At 46.5% G+C, this 17,468-nt stretch overlaps 1 protein-coding gene across 2 annotated transcripts in view; it reads left to right on the top strand.

Moving 5' to 3' along the window:
* Positions 1-17,468, top strand: part of GFRA1 (GDNF family receptor alpha 1) — a 285,945-nt gene that overhangs the window by 46,798 nt on the left and 221,679 nt on the right. For both annotated transcript variants that reach the window (XM_082267955.1, XM_082267954.1), the window contains exon 3: positions 10,409-10,492. In XM_082267955.1, coding sequence (XP_082124081.1) covers positions 10,409-10,492 — 84 coding nt within the window. The remainder of the gene's footprint in view (positions 1-10,408; positions 10,493-17,468) is intronic.

The following is a 17,468-nucleotide window of genomic DNA, read 5'->3' as shown; positions in this document are numbered from 1 at the left end:
CCTAAGGGGTAAATCCTCTGTATTGCAATCCTTTCTGATCCTCCCCTTCTTCCGCAGTCCCCAATCCATCTCCTGATAGTACAGAGCCCTGGAGCCACTCTGCACATGCTCAGTTTGGTGTGTATTGCTAGAGAGTTTTTTTTTCTTGGTGGAGGGTGCATATGATCAGCACAGGGCCAATCAGCACTGTCCAGACAGAGGGCCAGGGGTCCTGTAGCCTCATAGGACAGTCAGAAGAGAAGGAAAATTCCTCCTACAAGCTTTAGCCAGACATTGATAGAAGTCACAAGACTGCTGTATACTGCTGATGAGAAAAGGTATTTAGCAGTTTATATTTACTGAAATAATTGCATTTCCGTGTTCTGTGTACTGTGGGAGACCAGATATAGTGAATGCAGGCTCCTGGGGAGACCTGATATAGTGACTGCAGGATCCTGGGGAGACCAAATATAGTGACTGCCGGATCCTGGGGAGACCCAATATAGTGAGTGCAGGGTCCTGGGGAGACCAGATATAGTGAATGCAGGCTCCTGGGGAGACCAGATATAGTGAATGCAGGATCCTGGGCAAACCAGATATAGTGACTGCCGGCTCCTGGGGAGACCCAATATAGTGAATGCAGGGTCCTGGGGAGACCAGATATAGTGACTGCAGGATCCTGAGGAGACCAGATATAGTGAATGCAGGCTCCTGGGGAGACCAGATATAGTGAATGCAGGCTCCTGGGGAGACCAGATATAGTGACTGCAGGCTCCTGGGGAGACCAGATATAGTGAATGCAGGCTCCTGGGGAGAGCAGATAAAGTGAATGCAGGCTCCTGGGGAGACCAGATATAGTGAATGCAGGATCCTGGGTAGATCAGATATAGTGAATGCAGGCTCCTGGGGAGACCAGATATAGGGAATGCAGGCTCCTGGGGAGACCAGATATAGCGAATGCAGGCTCCTGGGAAGACCAGATATAGTGAATGCAGGCTCCTGGGGAGACCAGATATAGTGAATGCAGGTTCCTGGGGAGACCAGATATAGTGAATGCAGGCTCCTGGGGAGACCAGATATAGTGAATGCAGGCTCCTGGGGAGACCAGATATAGTGAATGCAGGCTCCTGGGGAGAGCAGATAAAGTGAATGCAGGCTCCTGGGGAGACCAGATATAGTGAATGCAGGATCCTGGGTAGATCAGATATAGTGAATGCAGGCTCCTGGGGAGACCAGATATAGGGAATGCAGGCTCCTGGGGAGACCAGATATAGGGAGTGCAGGGTCCTGGGAAGACCAGATATAGTGAATGCAGGCTCCTGGGGAGACCAGATATAGTGAATGCAGGTTCCTGGGGAGACCAGATATAGTGAATGCAGGCTCCTGGGGAGACCAGATATAGTGACTGCAGGCTCCTGGGGAGACCAGATATAGTGAATGCAGGCTCCTGGGGAGAGCAGATAAAGTGAATGCAGGCTCCTGGGGAGACCAGATATAGTGAATGCAGGATCCTGGGTAGATCAGATATAGTGAATGCAGGATCCTGGGGAGACCAGATATAGCGAATGCAGGCTCCTGGGAAGACCAGATATAGTGAATGCAGGCTCCTGGGGAGACCAGATATAGTGAATGCAGGTTCCTGGGGAGACCAGATATAGTGAATGCAGGCTCCTGGGGAGACCAGATATAGTGAATGCAGGCTCCTGGGGAGACCAGATATAGTGAATGCAGGAGGCTCTGAGGAAGAGGCACGGCCTCGAAAATGCGTCAGCCCTCTGCTTTCATGAAGTTATCGGACTTCTGCTATGATGCTACTGTATGGAACTGATGAGCTTGACTTTTACGTTTGTTTGTGAGTAGCTGATTTTTATCTTTTTATTTCCAATAAACCTGCTGAGGATAATGCGCTAGGCTGGTGCGCCCTTTCTTTGTTTTGTATTATAGTGAATGCAGGATCCTGAGGAGACCAAATGTAGTGACTGCAGGCTCCTGGGGAGACCAGATATAGTGACTGCATACTCCTGGGGAGACCAGATATAGTGAATGCAGGATCCTGGGGAGACCAGATATAGTGAATGCAGGCTCCTGGGGAGACCAGATATAGTGAATGCAGGCTCCTGGGGAGAGCAGATATAGTGAATGCAGGATCCTGGGGAGACCAAATATGGTGAATGCAGGCTCCTGGGGAGACCAGATATAGTGACTGCAGACTCCTGGGGAGACCAGATATAGTGAATGCAGGCTCCTGGGTAGACCAGATATAGTGAATGCAGGCTCCTGGGGAGACCAGATATAGTGACTGCAGGCTCCTGGGGAGACCAGATATAGTGAATGCAGGATCCTGGGGAGACCAGATATAGTGAATGCAGGCTCCTGGGGAGAGCAGATATAGTGAATGCAGGCTCCTGGGGAGAGCAGATATAGTGAATGCAGGATCCTGGGGAGACCAAATATGGTGAATGCAGGCTCCTGGGGAGACCAGATATAGTGACTGCAGGCTCCTGGGGAGACCAGATATAGTGAATGCAGGCTCCTAGGTAGACCAGATATAGTGAATGCAGGGTCCTGGGGAGACCAGATATAGTGAATGCAGGCTCCTGGGGAGACCAGATATAGTGAATGCAGGATCCTGGGGAGACCAGATATAGTGAATGCAGGCTCCTGGGGAGACCAGATATAGTGACTGCAGGCTCCTGGGGAGACCAGATATAGTGAATGCAGGCTCCTGGGTTTAGTAACACTATATTCCTCAAGCACTAAACGCGTTTAGTGTACACATGCATTTACATGCATTAAATCGGAGTTCCGGGCACAAAATCAATATTTTTTTTGTGCCCGTCCGCTTCTACACCTTCACCTGAAAAGGAATTGGATAGTTAGGTTTTTTTTTTTTATTTACTCACCTTGTAATTGAAGATCGAAGATACTCACCTATTCTTCACTTCCTCCCTCTGTGCCGAGGCTCAGTCGTCTCTTCCGGGCTTGCACTGATTCCTGGGAGCTGAACGTCATCGCTCTCAGGAATCAATGCGACGGCACCGGGCCCCGCTCGTCACTTCCGGGCGACGCCGCATTCCCCTGCTAAACAGCTTCTGGAGGAATGCGGCGCCGCACCGGAAGTGACGAGAGGGGCCGGTGCAGGCGCATTCTGGGAGAAGAAGACGCGGAAGAAGACGCAGAAGAGGACCGCGCCGGCTTCAGCTGACCACAAGAGAGATGGAAACGCTGTGGAAGAAATTTCTTTCTGTGGTGAGTATTTCTTCTAAAAGGTAAGTGCGAACCGGGACAGATCAGAGGCTAGCCATTGTGGAATGTACTAGCCCTGACTGTCCCGGGGGTATGTTTGTTGAAAAATGACTTCTGTGCCCGGAACTCCGCTTTAAGCATTTTTTCTGCCAAAACACCGCTGCTCCTGGACGCACTGGCTGAATTTTTTTTTATTTTTCCGAAGATAGATGAAAAAAGCGGGCAACTCATGCATCCATGATGAAATCTTTATCCACTTGAGCTCCGGAAGATTTTACCCCCTCCATGACCAGGCCATTTTTTGCTGTTTAGCACTGCACTACTTCAACTGGTAATTGCACAGTCATGCAACGCTGTACGCAAATACAATTTTTCCCCTAAATAGAGCTTTCTTTTGATGTGTTTGATCACCTCTGGGTTTTTTATTTTTTTGCAATATAAACTAAGAAAGACCATAAGTGCCGGTTCACATTTCTGCGATACGGGAACACTGCAATATACAGCGTGTTCCCGCATCGCATCCGCACCCCTGGCAGTTCACACTGCCATATGCGATACTCTGGGGGTGTCAATTAAATGTTAACGACACCCCCAGATCAGATCGCATAACGCAGTGCGATCTGTAAGTTCGCACAGGAATCGTATCGCACTAGTGTGAACCACGATCCGATTCTGCTGTGGACCAAAAAATGGGTCCTGCGCGTCTTTTAGTGCGATTGCGGGGCGAATTCAGCCATACAAACTGTATGGCTGAATTTGCACCGCACAGACATCACATGTGATTTTAGGAGCAGTGCGCTCTGAATTACATGCGATCTCTTGTGAACCGGCACTAAGATTTGAAAAAAAAAAAAAAACAATATTTTATACTTTCTGCTACTAAACATATCCAAAAAAATAAATAAATCTAATTTCTTTATATATTTTGGCCAAAATGTATTCTGCTACATGTCTTTGATAAAAAAAAATCCCAATCAGTGTATATTGATTGGTTTGTGTGAACGTTGCAGCGCCTACAAACTATGGGATATATACTGGATTTTTTTTTTTTATACTACTAATGGTGGTGATCAGCGACTTATAATGGGACTGTAAAGGTGGCCATACACCTGCCGAAATATCGGGCAAACTCATTTTCGAAAAACGAAAAATCGGCCCTGAGAGCAGACGATCGTGCCATCATGTAATGACCGAATTTCGAAAGATAAATCGTTCAGTGGACATAAATGAATTCAGTTTGTCACATATGCCTAGTGCAAACAGGTCGTGCCGAGAAACACATTAACCTTTTAATTTATCGTTCGTTTATCGATCGGCCGGCATATTTTCAGAACTGTTCCTTCGATTTTTTGGCTCTGAAAAGTTGAAAATGATTTTCTATTTGTGCCCATTAACTGGAGGAAAAATGGCCGATTGGACCAAATGACAAATTTTCGAACGATTTTTCGGCAGGTGTATAGTGTGGTGGACAATCTGACACTAACTGACACTGGGGGGGGCTGACTAACTGACACGGGGGGGGGCTTACTAACTGACACTCACATCAACAATGACATTAATGCAGTGATCAGTGATAATATTATGCACTGTCACTGTACCAATGGCATTGGCTGGGAAGGGGTAAACATCTATGGGCGATCAAAAGGTTAACTGTGTGACTAATAATGTGTAATGTCTGTACAGTGCGCTGCTTTAACTAATAGATCTCAAAGTTTCTCATCACTGTGTTGCAGGAATGAGAAACAGAGAGATTGTTCCCTCTGTACAGAGCTCTGTGTTGAATGTCAACACAGAGCTCTGGTCTGTGTTTGTCCACAGCCAATCAGCAGGTCTCGGCTGTGAATCATTGGCCGGGACTTGCTGAAATGCTTCCACTGTGTACAATCCCAACGGACAGATGGAAAGGGGGGGGGGGTTTAAGCGGAGAGGTGCACACGCACACCCTGAACCCTGAAGCAGGCAGTGTCTTATGGGTGCGTCGCTTTGTCTGTGTGGGCCGCCCGTCCACAGTACATAGCAGGCGGCCGGTCCACAAGCGGTCATTCAGCTACAGGATAGTGCAGTAAAAACAGCTTATGCGTTTCGGCATATAGCTTTAGGCTTGGTTTACACTGCCGTGACTTGGGATCTGACTTTTGAGACCCCAAGTCACGTAACTGTGAAGTCCCATGTTAGTCAATGAGAGCTGTCTTAAATAGCACTACTAAAGTCGCTCCGACTTTATAAAAGTTTCCTGTACTACTTCAAGGCAACTTCCATCCGACTCGTTCCCATAGACCAGGGATCCTCAAACTACGGCTCTCCAGCTGTTGCAGAACTACACATCCCATGAGGCATTGTAAAACTCTGACATTCACAGGCATGACTACATATGATGGGAAATGTAGTTCCTAAACAACTGGAGGGCCATAGTTTGAAGACCCCTGCCATAGACTTTAATAGACTTTACACAGCCTGTGCAGAGAGCAGAGCTGTGGGAGGGGCCCAGCAGGCTCCACCCACTACAGGCTGCCTGTAGAAAACTACAGGAGGGGGTGGAGACAAGACCAGTCACCCTGCACAATGAGAGAGAGCAGCAGTGAGCGGTCTTTATTACAGGAAAAGTCTCTCACTGGATTACTGCACAGATGTGGAAGAAATACACAAAGCACATCGAGATTCCAGGAAGAATACACAGGACTCTTTAGACAATATTTGATTATCGTGGAGTTCTTCTTTACCAGGGTAATAGTCTTGTATTGCAGGTTACTGAGGAGGAACCCCCCCCCCCTCCCCCCAGTACAAGCATCATTTTGCAGCATTGATCAGGGCTCATCCTGGAATAGAAGAGAGACTGCTGTGCTTTGATGATCCAGGCCTCTCCCCATACAGGATCAATACATTTACCTTGCAGTCGATGCGGCAGACGTGTTTACATTGTGTAACAGAGGACGGTACAATCCCCGACATACACAGCAATCTGTACTCCGCCGCCGCCTGCATCTCACCGCACAGACAGTCCCCGCAGTGGTGGCTAATGGACAGATTTGTAGTTACAGATAGAACAACTGACACCCCCACCCAACCCTCCCCCATACACAGCGAACATCAGTACATATAAACCTGACCTGGATGTGTGATGTTTCTGCCAATATTTTTCCTTTCCTGGTTCCTTCTTTCTCTCTCATCAACCAGCTAATGATATTTAAATAAAACCTTTCCATTTTAATGAAATACCTTATTTTAGGCCCAGTGATGTCATCACTGGGTCCCTGTGCTTCTCTATATGATGCAGGCAGATCATGGTTGGTGGGGGGGGGGGGCTGGAAGGGTGCTTTCTGAAAATATCACAACACCCAGACTCAATACTCCTCCCAGGAGCCCTCAATCCTGATGCAAGCAGTGGGTTGGCTCCTGGGAGAAATTATGCAAATATCACATGATGGGTGGCTGTCAGTGGTTGACCCTAGGCAGGCTTCATTTGCATGAAGGTCACTCTAGGTAACGCCCACATATGATGCTGAGCCTCCATGATTGAAGGAACTGAAATGCAATGAATGAAAGGGGCGGGCCAGGGATAGTCTGGGGAGGGAGGAACAGGCCTTAAAGCGGTTGTAAACCCCAAAAAAAAAAACCTGCAAGACAAAGGCATAATGAGTTAGTATGCATCACATACCAGCTCATTATGAATTACTTACCTTAGAACGAAGCCCCGACACGGACCCCCCGGACACCGCTGCGGGCGCTGACATGATCCCACGGCGTCTCTTCTGGGTTCGGCGGCTTTGGTGCTGTGATTGGCCGGAGCCGCGATGATGTCACTCGATGACGTCACCGTGCCGGTTTAGGAGATATTAATTGTACCTACAGGTAAGCCTTATTATAGGCTTACCTGTAGTTAAAAGTGCAAAAAAGCGGGATACTACCGCTTTAATAATGCTGGATGTCTTCAAGCCAGGAAATGAGACAGGCTCTATCTGATTTGCTGCATCTTCTAATACACAGTGTGCAGCAAAAACAGAGTTAGGCAGGCCATAGACGGTGTGAATTTGGAAAGTGATTTGCATGTCTCCCCTCATTGGCAGGGGACTCCCTCCTGTTGAACAATTGTCTTCTCCCAGCGAGGGGGGCAGATGGGAAAAGCTGTCCCCACCGAGAGAAGGCAGTGATTATCGCTAGCATCTATAGCAGACATTCGCGATACTCGCAAGCGAATCTGTCAGGCTGGTTGTATCCAAGTTGATCGATCGGTCAACTTGGTATATTCAGCCTGCCCATTAAGGGTTCAAATCTCAGCCGGTTCAGCAGATTCAAACCCTGCATGGCCGGTCTAAGACGTTTCAGCATGGGAGAGGAGCCTGTACGACTGTGCAAGACTGAAGGGAAAGCCTAAGATCAGCTAGCTAGGTTTAGAATGTTAGATTTAGGATTAGATTTAGGGTTCACCACCATAGGTCTGGCATTAGGGTTATGTTTCGGAGTTTAGTTTAGGACTGTGGTTTAGGTCGGCCACTGTAGGCCATTACCTGGGTAGTGTTACATCCTTAGGGTTATATTCAGGAAGTTAAGTTTAAGATCATAGTTAAGGTCCACCACTATAAACCATAATCTGTTTAAGGCCTTGGGAGGTTAGGTTTAGGAATAGATAAGGGTCCACTACTACAAGCCATGACCTGGTTACATTACATCCTTCGGGTTATGCTTAGAAGGTTTGGTTTAAGATTATGGTTAGGGTCTACCACTATAGGCCATGACTTAAGGTTACATCCTTGGGGTTAAGTTCAGAAGGTTAGGTTTAAGATCATGGTTAGGGTCCTACACTATAAGAGCCGGTTCACACTGCCGCGACCTCTAAGTCGCCTCATAAGAGGCGACTTGTTAGCGCGACTTTCAGCGCGACTTTACGCGTATTCGGCGCGACTTGTATGAAAGACGACTTTGTACGACTTTGTATTTGGCCAATCAGAATATGATGGTTCTGGGTCATGCTCAATCACACAAAAAAAAGTTCTTAAAAATTGTCGTTTTTGATAGGGAGCCAATTATTGAAAAAAATTAATGGAAAAAAAATGGGATTTCTTTGGATTTAGTGTCTGGGGGGGTCTAAAAGGTGTACCTGTGAAGTTTCAGCTCTGTAGCATGTCAAGAACCAGAAAAAAAATATAATTTTTCTTAGAATTTTTAGTAGCGCAGGGATATGGCTCCGCTCCTTTTACACCTGGGCGTTTTTGTTGTAGGCGTTTATTGGGCATTTTTTGGGCGTTTTATGTGTGTGTGTATATATACCCCTATACAGAAGTTCAGATGTCATGCCTGCCTCCAAAGACGTCCAAAAAATGCCCAATAAACGCCTACAACAAAAACGCTCAGGTGTAAAAGAGAGGAGCCATATCCCTGCGCTACTAAAAATTCTAAGAAAAATCATCTTTTTTTTCTGGTTCTGGACAAGCAATCTTTTTTTTTCTGGTTCTGTAGTCCAGTGGGGAATGTGGGGAATGCCTGGCTAATAAATAAAACGCCCAGAAAATGCCCAATAAACGCCTACAACAAAAACGCCCAGGTGTAAAAGAGAGGAGCCATATCCCTGTGCTACTAAAAATTCTAAGAAAAATCATCTTTTTTTTCTGGTTCTGGACAAACGATCTTTTTTTTTCTGGTTCTGGAGTCCAGTGGGGAATGCCTGGCTAATAAATTTCCTTCTTCTTCATGGAAAGTCGGATCACAAGTCGCTTCAAATAAGATAAGGAGACGACTCCCATTGAAGTCTATGGGACAAGTCGGATACTAGTTGCCTCAAAGTAGTACAGGACCCTTTTCTGAAGTCGGAGCGACTTCAGTAGTGACAATTAAGACGGCACTCATTGATTAACATTGCTTTTGTTATGTCAAGCGACTTGGGGCGACTTGAGGGCACACAAGTCGCCTCACAAATCGCGGCAGTGTGAATGGACTCTAAGCCATAATCTGTTTAAGGCCTTGGGAGGTTAGGTTTAGGATTAGATAAGGGTCCACTACTACAGGCCATGACCTGGTTAGCATTACCTCCTTAGAATTATCCTTAGAAGGATCGGTTTAAGAATATGGTTGGGGTCCACCACTATAGGTCATTAAATGGTTATGGTTACGTCCTTGGGTTATGTTTAGGAGGTTAGGTTTAGGGCTGGCCATACATTAATCATTTTTTTTGTTCAACCTGCATGATGAACAGACAAAAATGACCTAACTCCCCCCATCCACACACTGGAGGTGAATGGGGTAATCTTTCCTGATGAGTCATTGTTTTCTGACACCGGGAAACTTTGCCACCGTCAGAATACACAGGATCGGGGAAAACCCACAGGGTGATGGATCCACTTCTGTACAACCAGCCTGCCCATACATGAATTGAAATTCAGCCAGTCCCTGCTGAACCAGACAAATTTCAATCCATGTATGGCCAATTTAAGAATATGGTTCAGGTCCATCACTATAGGTCATGACATGGTTGGGATTATGTCTTTAGGGTTATGTTCAGGAAGTTAGTTTTAAGATTATGGTTCAGGTCCTTCACTATAGGTCATTACATGATTGTGGGTACGTCCTTAGGGTTATGTTTAAGAGGTTAGGTTTAGGATTATGGTTAGGGTCCGTCACCATAGGTCATGACATGATTGGGGTTAAGTCTTTAGGGTTATGTTTGAGAGGTTAGGTTTAGGATTATGGTTAGGGTCCTTCACCATAGGTCATGACATTATTGGGGTTAAGTCTTTAGGTTTATGTTTAGGAGGTTAGGTTTAGGATTATTGTTCAGGTCCTTCACTATAGGTCATTATATGATTGTGGTTACGTCCTTAGGGTTATGTTTAAAAGGTTAGGTTTAGGATTATGGTTAGGGTCCGTCACCATAGGTCATGACATGATTGGGGTTAAGTCTTTAGGGTTATGTTTAGGAGGTTAGGTTTAGGATTATGGTTAGGATCCATCACTATAGGTCATGAAGACATGGCTGGGGTTATGTCCTTAGGGTTATGGTTAGGATCCACCACCAAAGTCCACGACCTGCATAAGGTTAGGGCATTAGGGTTAGGTTTAGGGTTAGAGGTCCATCACTATAGGGTGGACAACACAACTAATCACTATCTATGTGACTGAGATCTTAGTAGCTGGTGGGGGAGTTGGACTGTCTGGCATCACAATCTGATTCTTGGCGTTTTATCTTTTGCAGGGAATGAGCTCCTGGAAAACTCTCCATATGAACCCGTCAACACCCGACTCTCTGACATCTTCAAAATGGAGTCCAGCCTGACAGGTAAGGGGACCCACGAGGGTCTGTGGAGATAATATTGAATAACAGAAATGTCACTTGTTTCTGACTTACGGCAACTTTATTGTTTCACATTTCTGGATTCTGTAACATTTCTGTATGAATATCCTGCGGGTGTCGCAGGGTGCGATTTATCTGAATATCGATTTATACAATACAAAGAAGTGCTTGCCGTTCAACTTCTCTGCCATGTTGTAATGGTGTGTTGTAGTTCATGGTGCTCTGAGAAGGACAGTGTGAATAGTATGTGGGTGTAGATAGAACCTCAGCAGCAAGTTGACCCTTGAAACTGTTTTACAATGTTGCTTTGTTTGATGGTATCCTTGAAATGATTGTCACAGCTAAATCTTCCATCTAGTGCTGCCAATGGCTGAGTCTAGGACACAATGCTAGTTCCAGGGCACAGCACACCTGGAGCCATCCAGACAGGTTCTAGCACCCCTTCATTTCTCTGTCTTGCTTTACATTTTTGGATAAAGTGGACCTGTCAGTAACTTTACTTGAATAAAATCCTAACGTGTTACAATAAACAGTATCATTTTTCAGAAAAGCTCCACCTTTTATCATGAAAAAGCTGCCCTTGAGCTTCACTTAGTGACTTTGCCTAGGCTAAGGTAACTTTGTAGAAAGTCTTAGGCCGGCCATAGATGGATCGAATATCAGCCGATTCATCAGGGACTGACCAAGATTTCATCCATCCTTAGGCTGGTTGTACCCAAGTTGATCCATCTAACGACTTGGGTACAACAAGCCTGTCAATTTTTTTACATGCGATTATTGGCAATATTCTTTGCAAGTTCAGTGTTGTGACGTAGAGCTTACAAAGTGGAATGGACTCTATCTGCTACCCCCCCCCCCCCTCCCTTTGTGACAGTGCTGGGTGTCTTTGCTGTAAAACACGGTTATGACCAGTAGATGGCACTGAGGAGCATACCTGTTTCCTATGATAGTCAGCGCCATCTAGTGAGGATGAATTGCTAAACAGTACCTGCAGCTAGAAAGGTCAGTGAGGGCGCGTTTCAAAGTTTATTTAATGATTGTTAAGATTGTGTACATTTTTCAATGTCAATGGACTCTCTTCCTGCCCCATGTGACAGCAATAGCTGTCTTTGTGGCAAAACACCAAGTATCAGCTTTTGGCATGTGGGAGGGGAATAATTCACACGTACCGCCCCCTCATATGCTGAAATTCTGGATCTATCTCTTTGCTTCTATTGGCTGAACGGAGCAACGGGGGTGTGTTAAAAATATTGAAGACGGATATTAGAGCATGTGCAGTGTTATTTGGCTGTTACCTGTCTCTGGACTGGAGAATTTGGGGTTCTTCCAACAATCTGCCAGTGTGCTGGTTGATTTTCAAGGATCTGCAATGTACAGTGATAGCTCATGTGTTGGTTGGCCTCCTTTGTCCCTCTACCCTCAGTACCCCCATTCTGCAAATTTGGTGGCATCACGGTGGGATCTGATACCCCTGTTGTAGTATTGGTGGCAGCGGTGGGATAGATGACTAGCTGTCTGTCAGGTATTGGTGAGGGTGGAGTTTGACACCCCTGTTGTCACAGGGGAATGTATTGCTGGTGGGGTAGGCATTAAAGAGTGCCTGTGCTTTGCCTATGTAGAGGACATTTGAGGGGCAAAGAGGGGGTTTCCGCCAAATGAAAGACCTTCACTCCATATGGCAAGGATATGTCTTAGAATCCTGTATATAGAAAAGTAACATTTTTTACGAACTATATATGCGTAAGGGATCGCCGCTCTGCCCAACCAACCAGTGCAGTCAAATGGTAAATCACAACTTCAGACGCGTTTCGCCCCACTCACTAGGGCTTAGTCATTTCTTACTAACTGACATATAGTGGTGACTGGACAAAGGGGGGACACTACCATCCCAAGCACTGTCCACTCTCCTTCTTACCCAACAGATGGATCCGTTTCGGGCCCCTAGACAAATACAAGACCGGAGAGGAACACTCCATGCAGAAAGTGTCATCCTTTATTATTATAGAATGGCTCTCTGTGGGATTTTCCTCGACTGTCCCAGAGATCCAGGAACAGGAGTCGAGTTTTATGCCGTACCGCTTGCTGGGGATGAGAAAAAAAATCCGAGCTATTGCCTGTTTAAATATTTAGCACCTCCGCGTTGTGTTTTTCCTCTTATTATTTGAGCTGCGCCTCGTTCTACATGTACTTGTGGGATCGCAGCTTTGTCACCGTTATAAATATCCAACACGCGGGTTATCTCTTCTGATTTGCTGTGACAGCGCTGGAGACGGGCATGCTGGGAAAGATGGATATAATGGGCTCTTTCTCGCTGTAAAAATGAAAGGTTTAGTTTGGTATTTCGATACCCCGAGGGCCCCGCGTTCCCAAGGCGTGTGTGTGTCTGGATTTGATTTTCTGAGATACATAGGGAAGAGATCGGCTTATGGAAATACTTCCTATCAAAGCTTGTCAATGTATTATAAACCATGATTTGCTATCGTGTTTGCAATTCTTTGTGGATTGGGGCCAACATATTCCATACAATTTATGAACACCTGTCCATCACACCTACATGAGGTTGTTGCATGGCCTATTCCAATACCATGGCCTTCATAGAGTTGAGCCCATAGTGGCCATGGTATTGTTCATTATGGGTGACCACTGTGACAGCCAATCACAGTGTTCACATAATTAGGCAGACCTTCCCGCCTTCCAGGCAGTTAAAGTGGTTGTAAACCTCAGACATAAAATATGAACAAAGCATATAACTCTATAGAGTAGAGATCGACCGATTATCGGCAGAGCCGATATATCGAGGGTCGAGCTGCACTATCCAAGGTGGCCGATATTTCGGAAAGAGCTTGAGGCATCCCCCCGGTACAGGCGTCCATAGCCGACTGTCGGCTGTCTTGTAATGACAACCGATCTGGCTGAGAAGCTGTTCGCCTGTCATTACAAGGAGCGGGAGGGGACGTCCCCCACCCCCCTCCCATCCCACCGGGAGACCCAGGCAACCAGCCTGCATTGCTGCCGAAGACCCGATCAAAGCCGCATTCAGCTCTGATCGGGTCTCCATGGCAAAAAAAAACGGAAGTGATGTCATGACATCACTTCCGGGTACTGTCTGGCACCAGATTCAAAAAATGACAGCATTCAAAACAGCCAAACTTGGCGTTTTGAATGCTTTTAAGTGCAGAGGAGGGGTTTGGGGTCTTTTAGACCCCCCAGATCCCTCCATAACAGTACCTGTCAAATAAAAAAAATTAAAAATTTTCAAATGTATTAAAATATCGGCCGATACCGATACGCGATGACCAAAATATGGGCGGCAAGACCTTAGATGGTGTCAAAAAGATTTGGTGCCAAAGCTGGAAGGAGCCCGATGTCCCTTTAAGTGGGCTATTATGCCTGAGAGGCGGGAGGGTTGCCTGACTGTGTGAACACTGTGATTGGCTGTCACGATCGGGAGATGGTTCCACCTACTACCAATCATTACTAGAGACCACAACAGCTGGAGAGCCGTAGTTTGAGGATCCATGAATTAGGGTGTGCACCCCAAAGCTCCAACACACACGCCTTTCTCTGCAGCCTCAGCTGCACTGGACAGTGAATGACTGGGATGTGCTCTGTGCTGAGTGGCTTCCTGTTCATTTACAAACTGAAGCATAGTAAACACAATTTATTATGCTTCAGTTATGAATGAACCTAGTGAGTGAGTGTGTTCACTGTGTTCATTTAGAAAAGGAAAGAGCTGTTAAATGATATATTAAGTGGCCCCTTCCCCCATTCTCCATCCTAAAAACATCCTCCACAGCAGCTGGGGAAGAGGAGAGGAAGGAAGCCAGATGCTCTGGGGGGAGGGGCCAACATGGGGGAAGCCCAGGCAGTAGGGGGAATCAGCACCACACGTAGTGATTAGCGTGTACCCAGGCACACCTGGCACACCCCTTGCGCATGCCTATAGGAAGTTTATATTACCTAAAACTATTGCATTTCCATGTTCTGTGTACTGTGGGAGACCAGATATAGTGAATGCAGGCTCCTGGGTTTAGTAACACTTTAGGCCCGGTTTAGACCTCTGCAGCTGTGTCCTGTGTATAGGGCAGTCCATTCATTTCAATGGGCTGCCCTACTCACAGAAACGCGGGGAACAAAAGTGCCGACCCTTTTTTTAAAATCTTGCAGCACTAAACTACATGGGGCTACAGCACCATGTGGTTTGGCAAACGCAAAAGCACACCAAGATTGCTGATGCATAGGGGGTGCCGGTAAGAAGTAATGGCACCTCACATGTGCCTACTAAATTGCAGCACGTTTCACTGCGTGGTTTTGCATGTGCGCCCCAGCCGCAGAGATGTGAACCTAGCCTAGGGAAGTTTGACTGTAATTGGTAATTCAGAATTTAAAGAGAAAGGAAGGGACACCGTAAAGACTTCAGGAAGTACTTTCCCAGTGACCCTGTGAGGTGCCCTCTGGAATCTTGCTGCAGTGAATTACATAGAACTCAATAATATTGTATATGAAGTGAACTGATTTAGCACGGCTGCAGAGATTGTGTGGAAACTTCTCTACCTTGGTGCCTGGAATTGTAATTTTAGATGGGATTTGTCAGCAGCATATGATGTCCGTCTGTCCGCGCTTCATTAGTAGCCCCGCCCACTCCTGTCACATTACTTGGACAGCTGCCACTCATTACTGAACTTGCTATTTTTTGGTAAATCGATGGAAAGGGGGGGGGGGGGATATGAACGGACGCTGCAGGTGACACACAGACAGAAGAATCCCTTTGGGAAAATCCTCAGTTTGGCGGCGTTTAGGACGCGTCTGCGATTTTTTGGAACGGACGCAGCTTCTGTGAGCGCTGTGCTCGGCGTGCTCCTGTTTGTGTTAGGAAAGGTTACTGTGGAACTAGCATTAAATATTCTCCTTATCTGTCTCCACTGTGCTGAACGTCTGCTTCCAATTTTCCAATTTCCGTTCGCTAATTTAAAGCTGACCTCCAGGCAGATATGAAAGACACAAATGAATCCAGCTCTGTAATCATTAATACATCATTAAGTACAAGCTGTGCAACTACCTGGATCTGTTCTGGTATCGGCCTCTTGCAGCCTCTGCAAAGCAGAGCTCAGACTAGGAAAGGGAGAAGTCGCACAAGCAGCCAATCAATTCATTTGGCTGCATGGTGGTTTTGTGGTTGTTGGCACTTTTGCCTTGCAGCACTGGTGTCCGTGGTTCCAACTCCGGTCAGGACACTGCATGGAGTTTGCATGTTCTACCTGTGCTTGCTGGGAATTCCTTCCTAAGGCCAGGTTCACATACACTATATTATCAAAAGTATTGGGACGCCTGCCTTTACACGCACATGAACTTCAATGGCATCCCAGTCTTAGTCCGTAGGGTTCAATGCTGAGTTGGCCCACCCTTTGCAGCTATAACAGCTTCAACTCTTCTGGGAAGGCTGTCCACAAGGTTTAGGAGTGTGTCTATGGGAATGTTTGACCATTCTTCCAGAAGGGCATTTGTGAGGTCAGGCACTGATGTTTGAGAGAAGGCCTGGCTAATAGTCTCCATTCGAATTCATCCCAAAGGTGTTCTATCAGGTTGAGGTCAGGCCAGTCAAGTTCCTCCACCCCAAACTCGCTCATCCATGTCTTTATGGACCTTGCTTTGTGCACTGGTGCGCAGTCATGTTGGAACAGGAAGGGGCCATCCCCAAACTGTTCCCACAAAGTTGGGAGCATGAAATTGTCCAAAATGTCTTGGTATGCTGACGCCTTCAGAGTTCTCTTCACTGGAAAGAAGGGGCCAAGCCCAACCCCTTAAAACAACCCCAAACCATAATCCCCCCTCCACCAATTTATTTGGATCAGTACACAAAGCAAGGTCCATAAAGACATGGGTGAGTTAGTTTGGGGTGGAGGAACTTGACTGACCTGCACAGAGTCCTGACCTCAACCTGATAGAACACCTTTGGGATGAATTAATGTGGAGACTGTGAGCCAGGCCTTCTCGTCCAATATCAGTGCCTGACCTCACAAATGCGCTTCTGGAAGAATGGTCAAACATTCCCATAGACACACTCCTAAACCTTGTGGACAGCCTTCCCAGAAGAGTTGAAGCTGTTATAGCTGCAAAGGGTGGGCCAACTCAATATTGAACCCTGTGGACTAAGACTGGAATGCCATTAAAGTTCATGTCCGTGTAAGCCCACATCCAATTAGAATGATAGGCAAGTGTGACCGGCTCTCAGTGGAGATGATTCACACATGTCCGGGGTAGCCGTGGTCCGCATTCCGAAAAAGGTCCTGTGCGTGTTTGGGTCCAGGTTCAGGTGCGAATTCAGGCAAAAAGATTCTCACCTGAAACGGAGAACAGAAATGCACCGGACCCCGTGCTGTGACCTGCGGCCGCACATATATGAACCCGGCCTCAACTTACAATTGATCCACCTGGTGATGGTGAGAGCTTTGTCTGTATCCTTATAGTTTACTCTTCTTCCTCCCCCTTCTTCATCCTCAGAGCTCCCCGACACGGCAGGCTGCCATAATCCCAATTACATAGAGAGGCATTGCGGTTACATGTCAATGGGGGTCTTGCCTGTATTGATAAAAAAATCTTTCGGTGCAGCAAATGCTGATTGCCGAGAGTGACACGGGGAGAGGGGGTGAGGGGGCGAGGGGGCGTTCGGTGAATTGGATGGCATCAGATGATATAGAACCACTTCATCCTAATGTCCCCTGAGGGGGACTCTTTTACTAATTTAATCTGCATATTCATTATGACCATTTGCATAAGATCTATGAGGAGCACAAAGTCTTCCTAGGACAGACGCTTCTCACAGGTCTCATCTCATCTCATAAAATAGGAGGAATATTCCTCATTCCATGACAGTGGGCGGAGCCATGCAAATCATTTCTATATGTCCCAACAGCGGGATCAGAGATCTCACAAATTCTTAGTATGAAGGTTTATTGTATAT

Source organism: Pelophylax lessonae (genome assembly GCF_965119305.1).
Source record: "Pelophylax lessonae genome assembly, chromosome: 9".
Lineage (NCBI taxonomy): Eukaryota > Metazoa > Chordata > Amphibia > Anura > Ranidae > Pelophylax > Pelophylax lessonae.
Note: the sequence above shows the minus strand (reverse complement) of the source record. Positions and strands in the feature narration are given on the sequence as shown.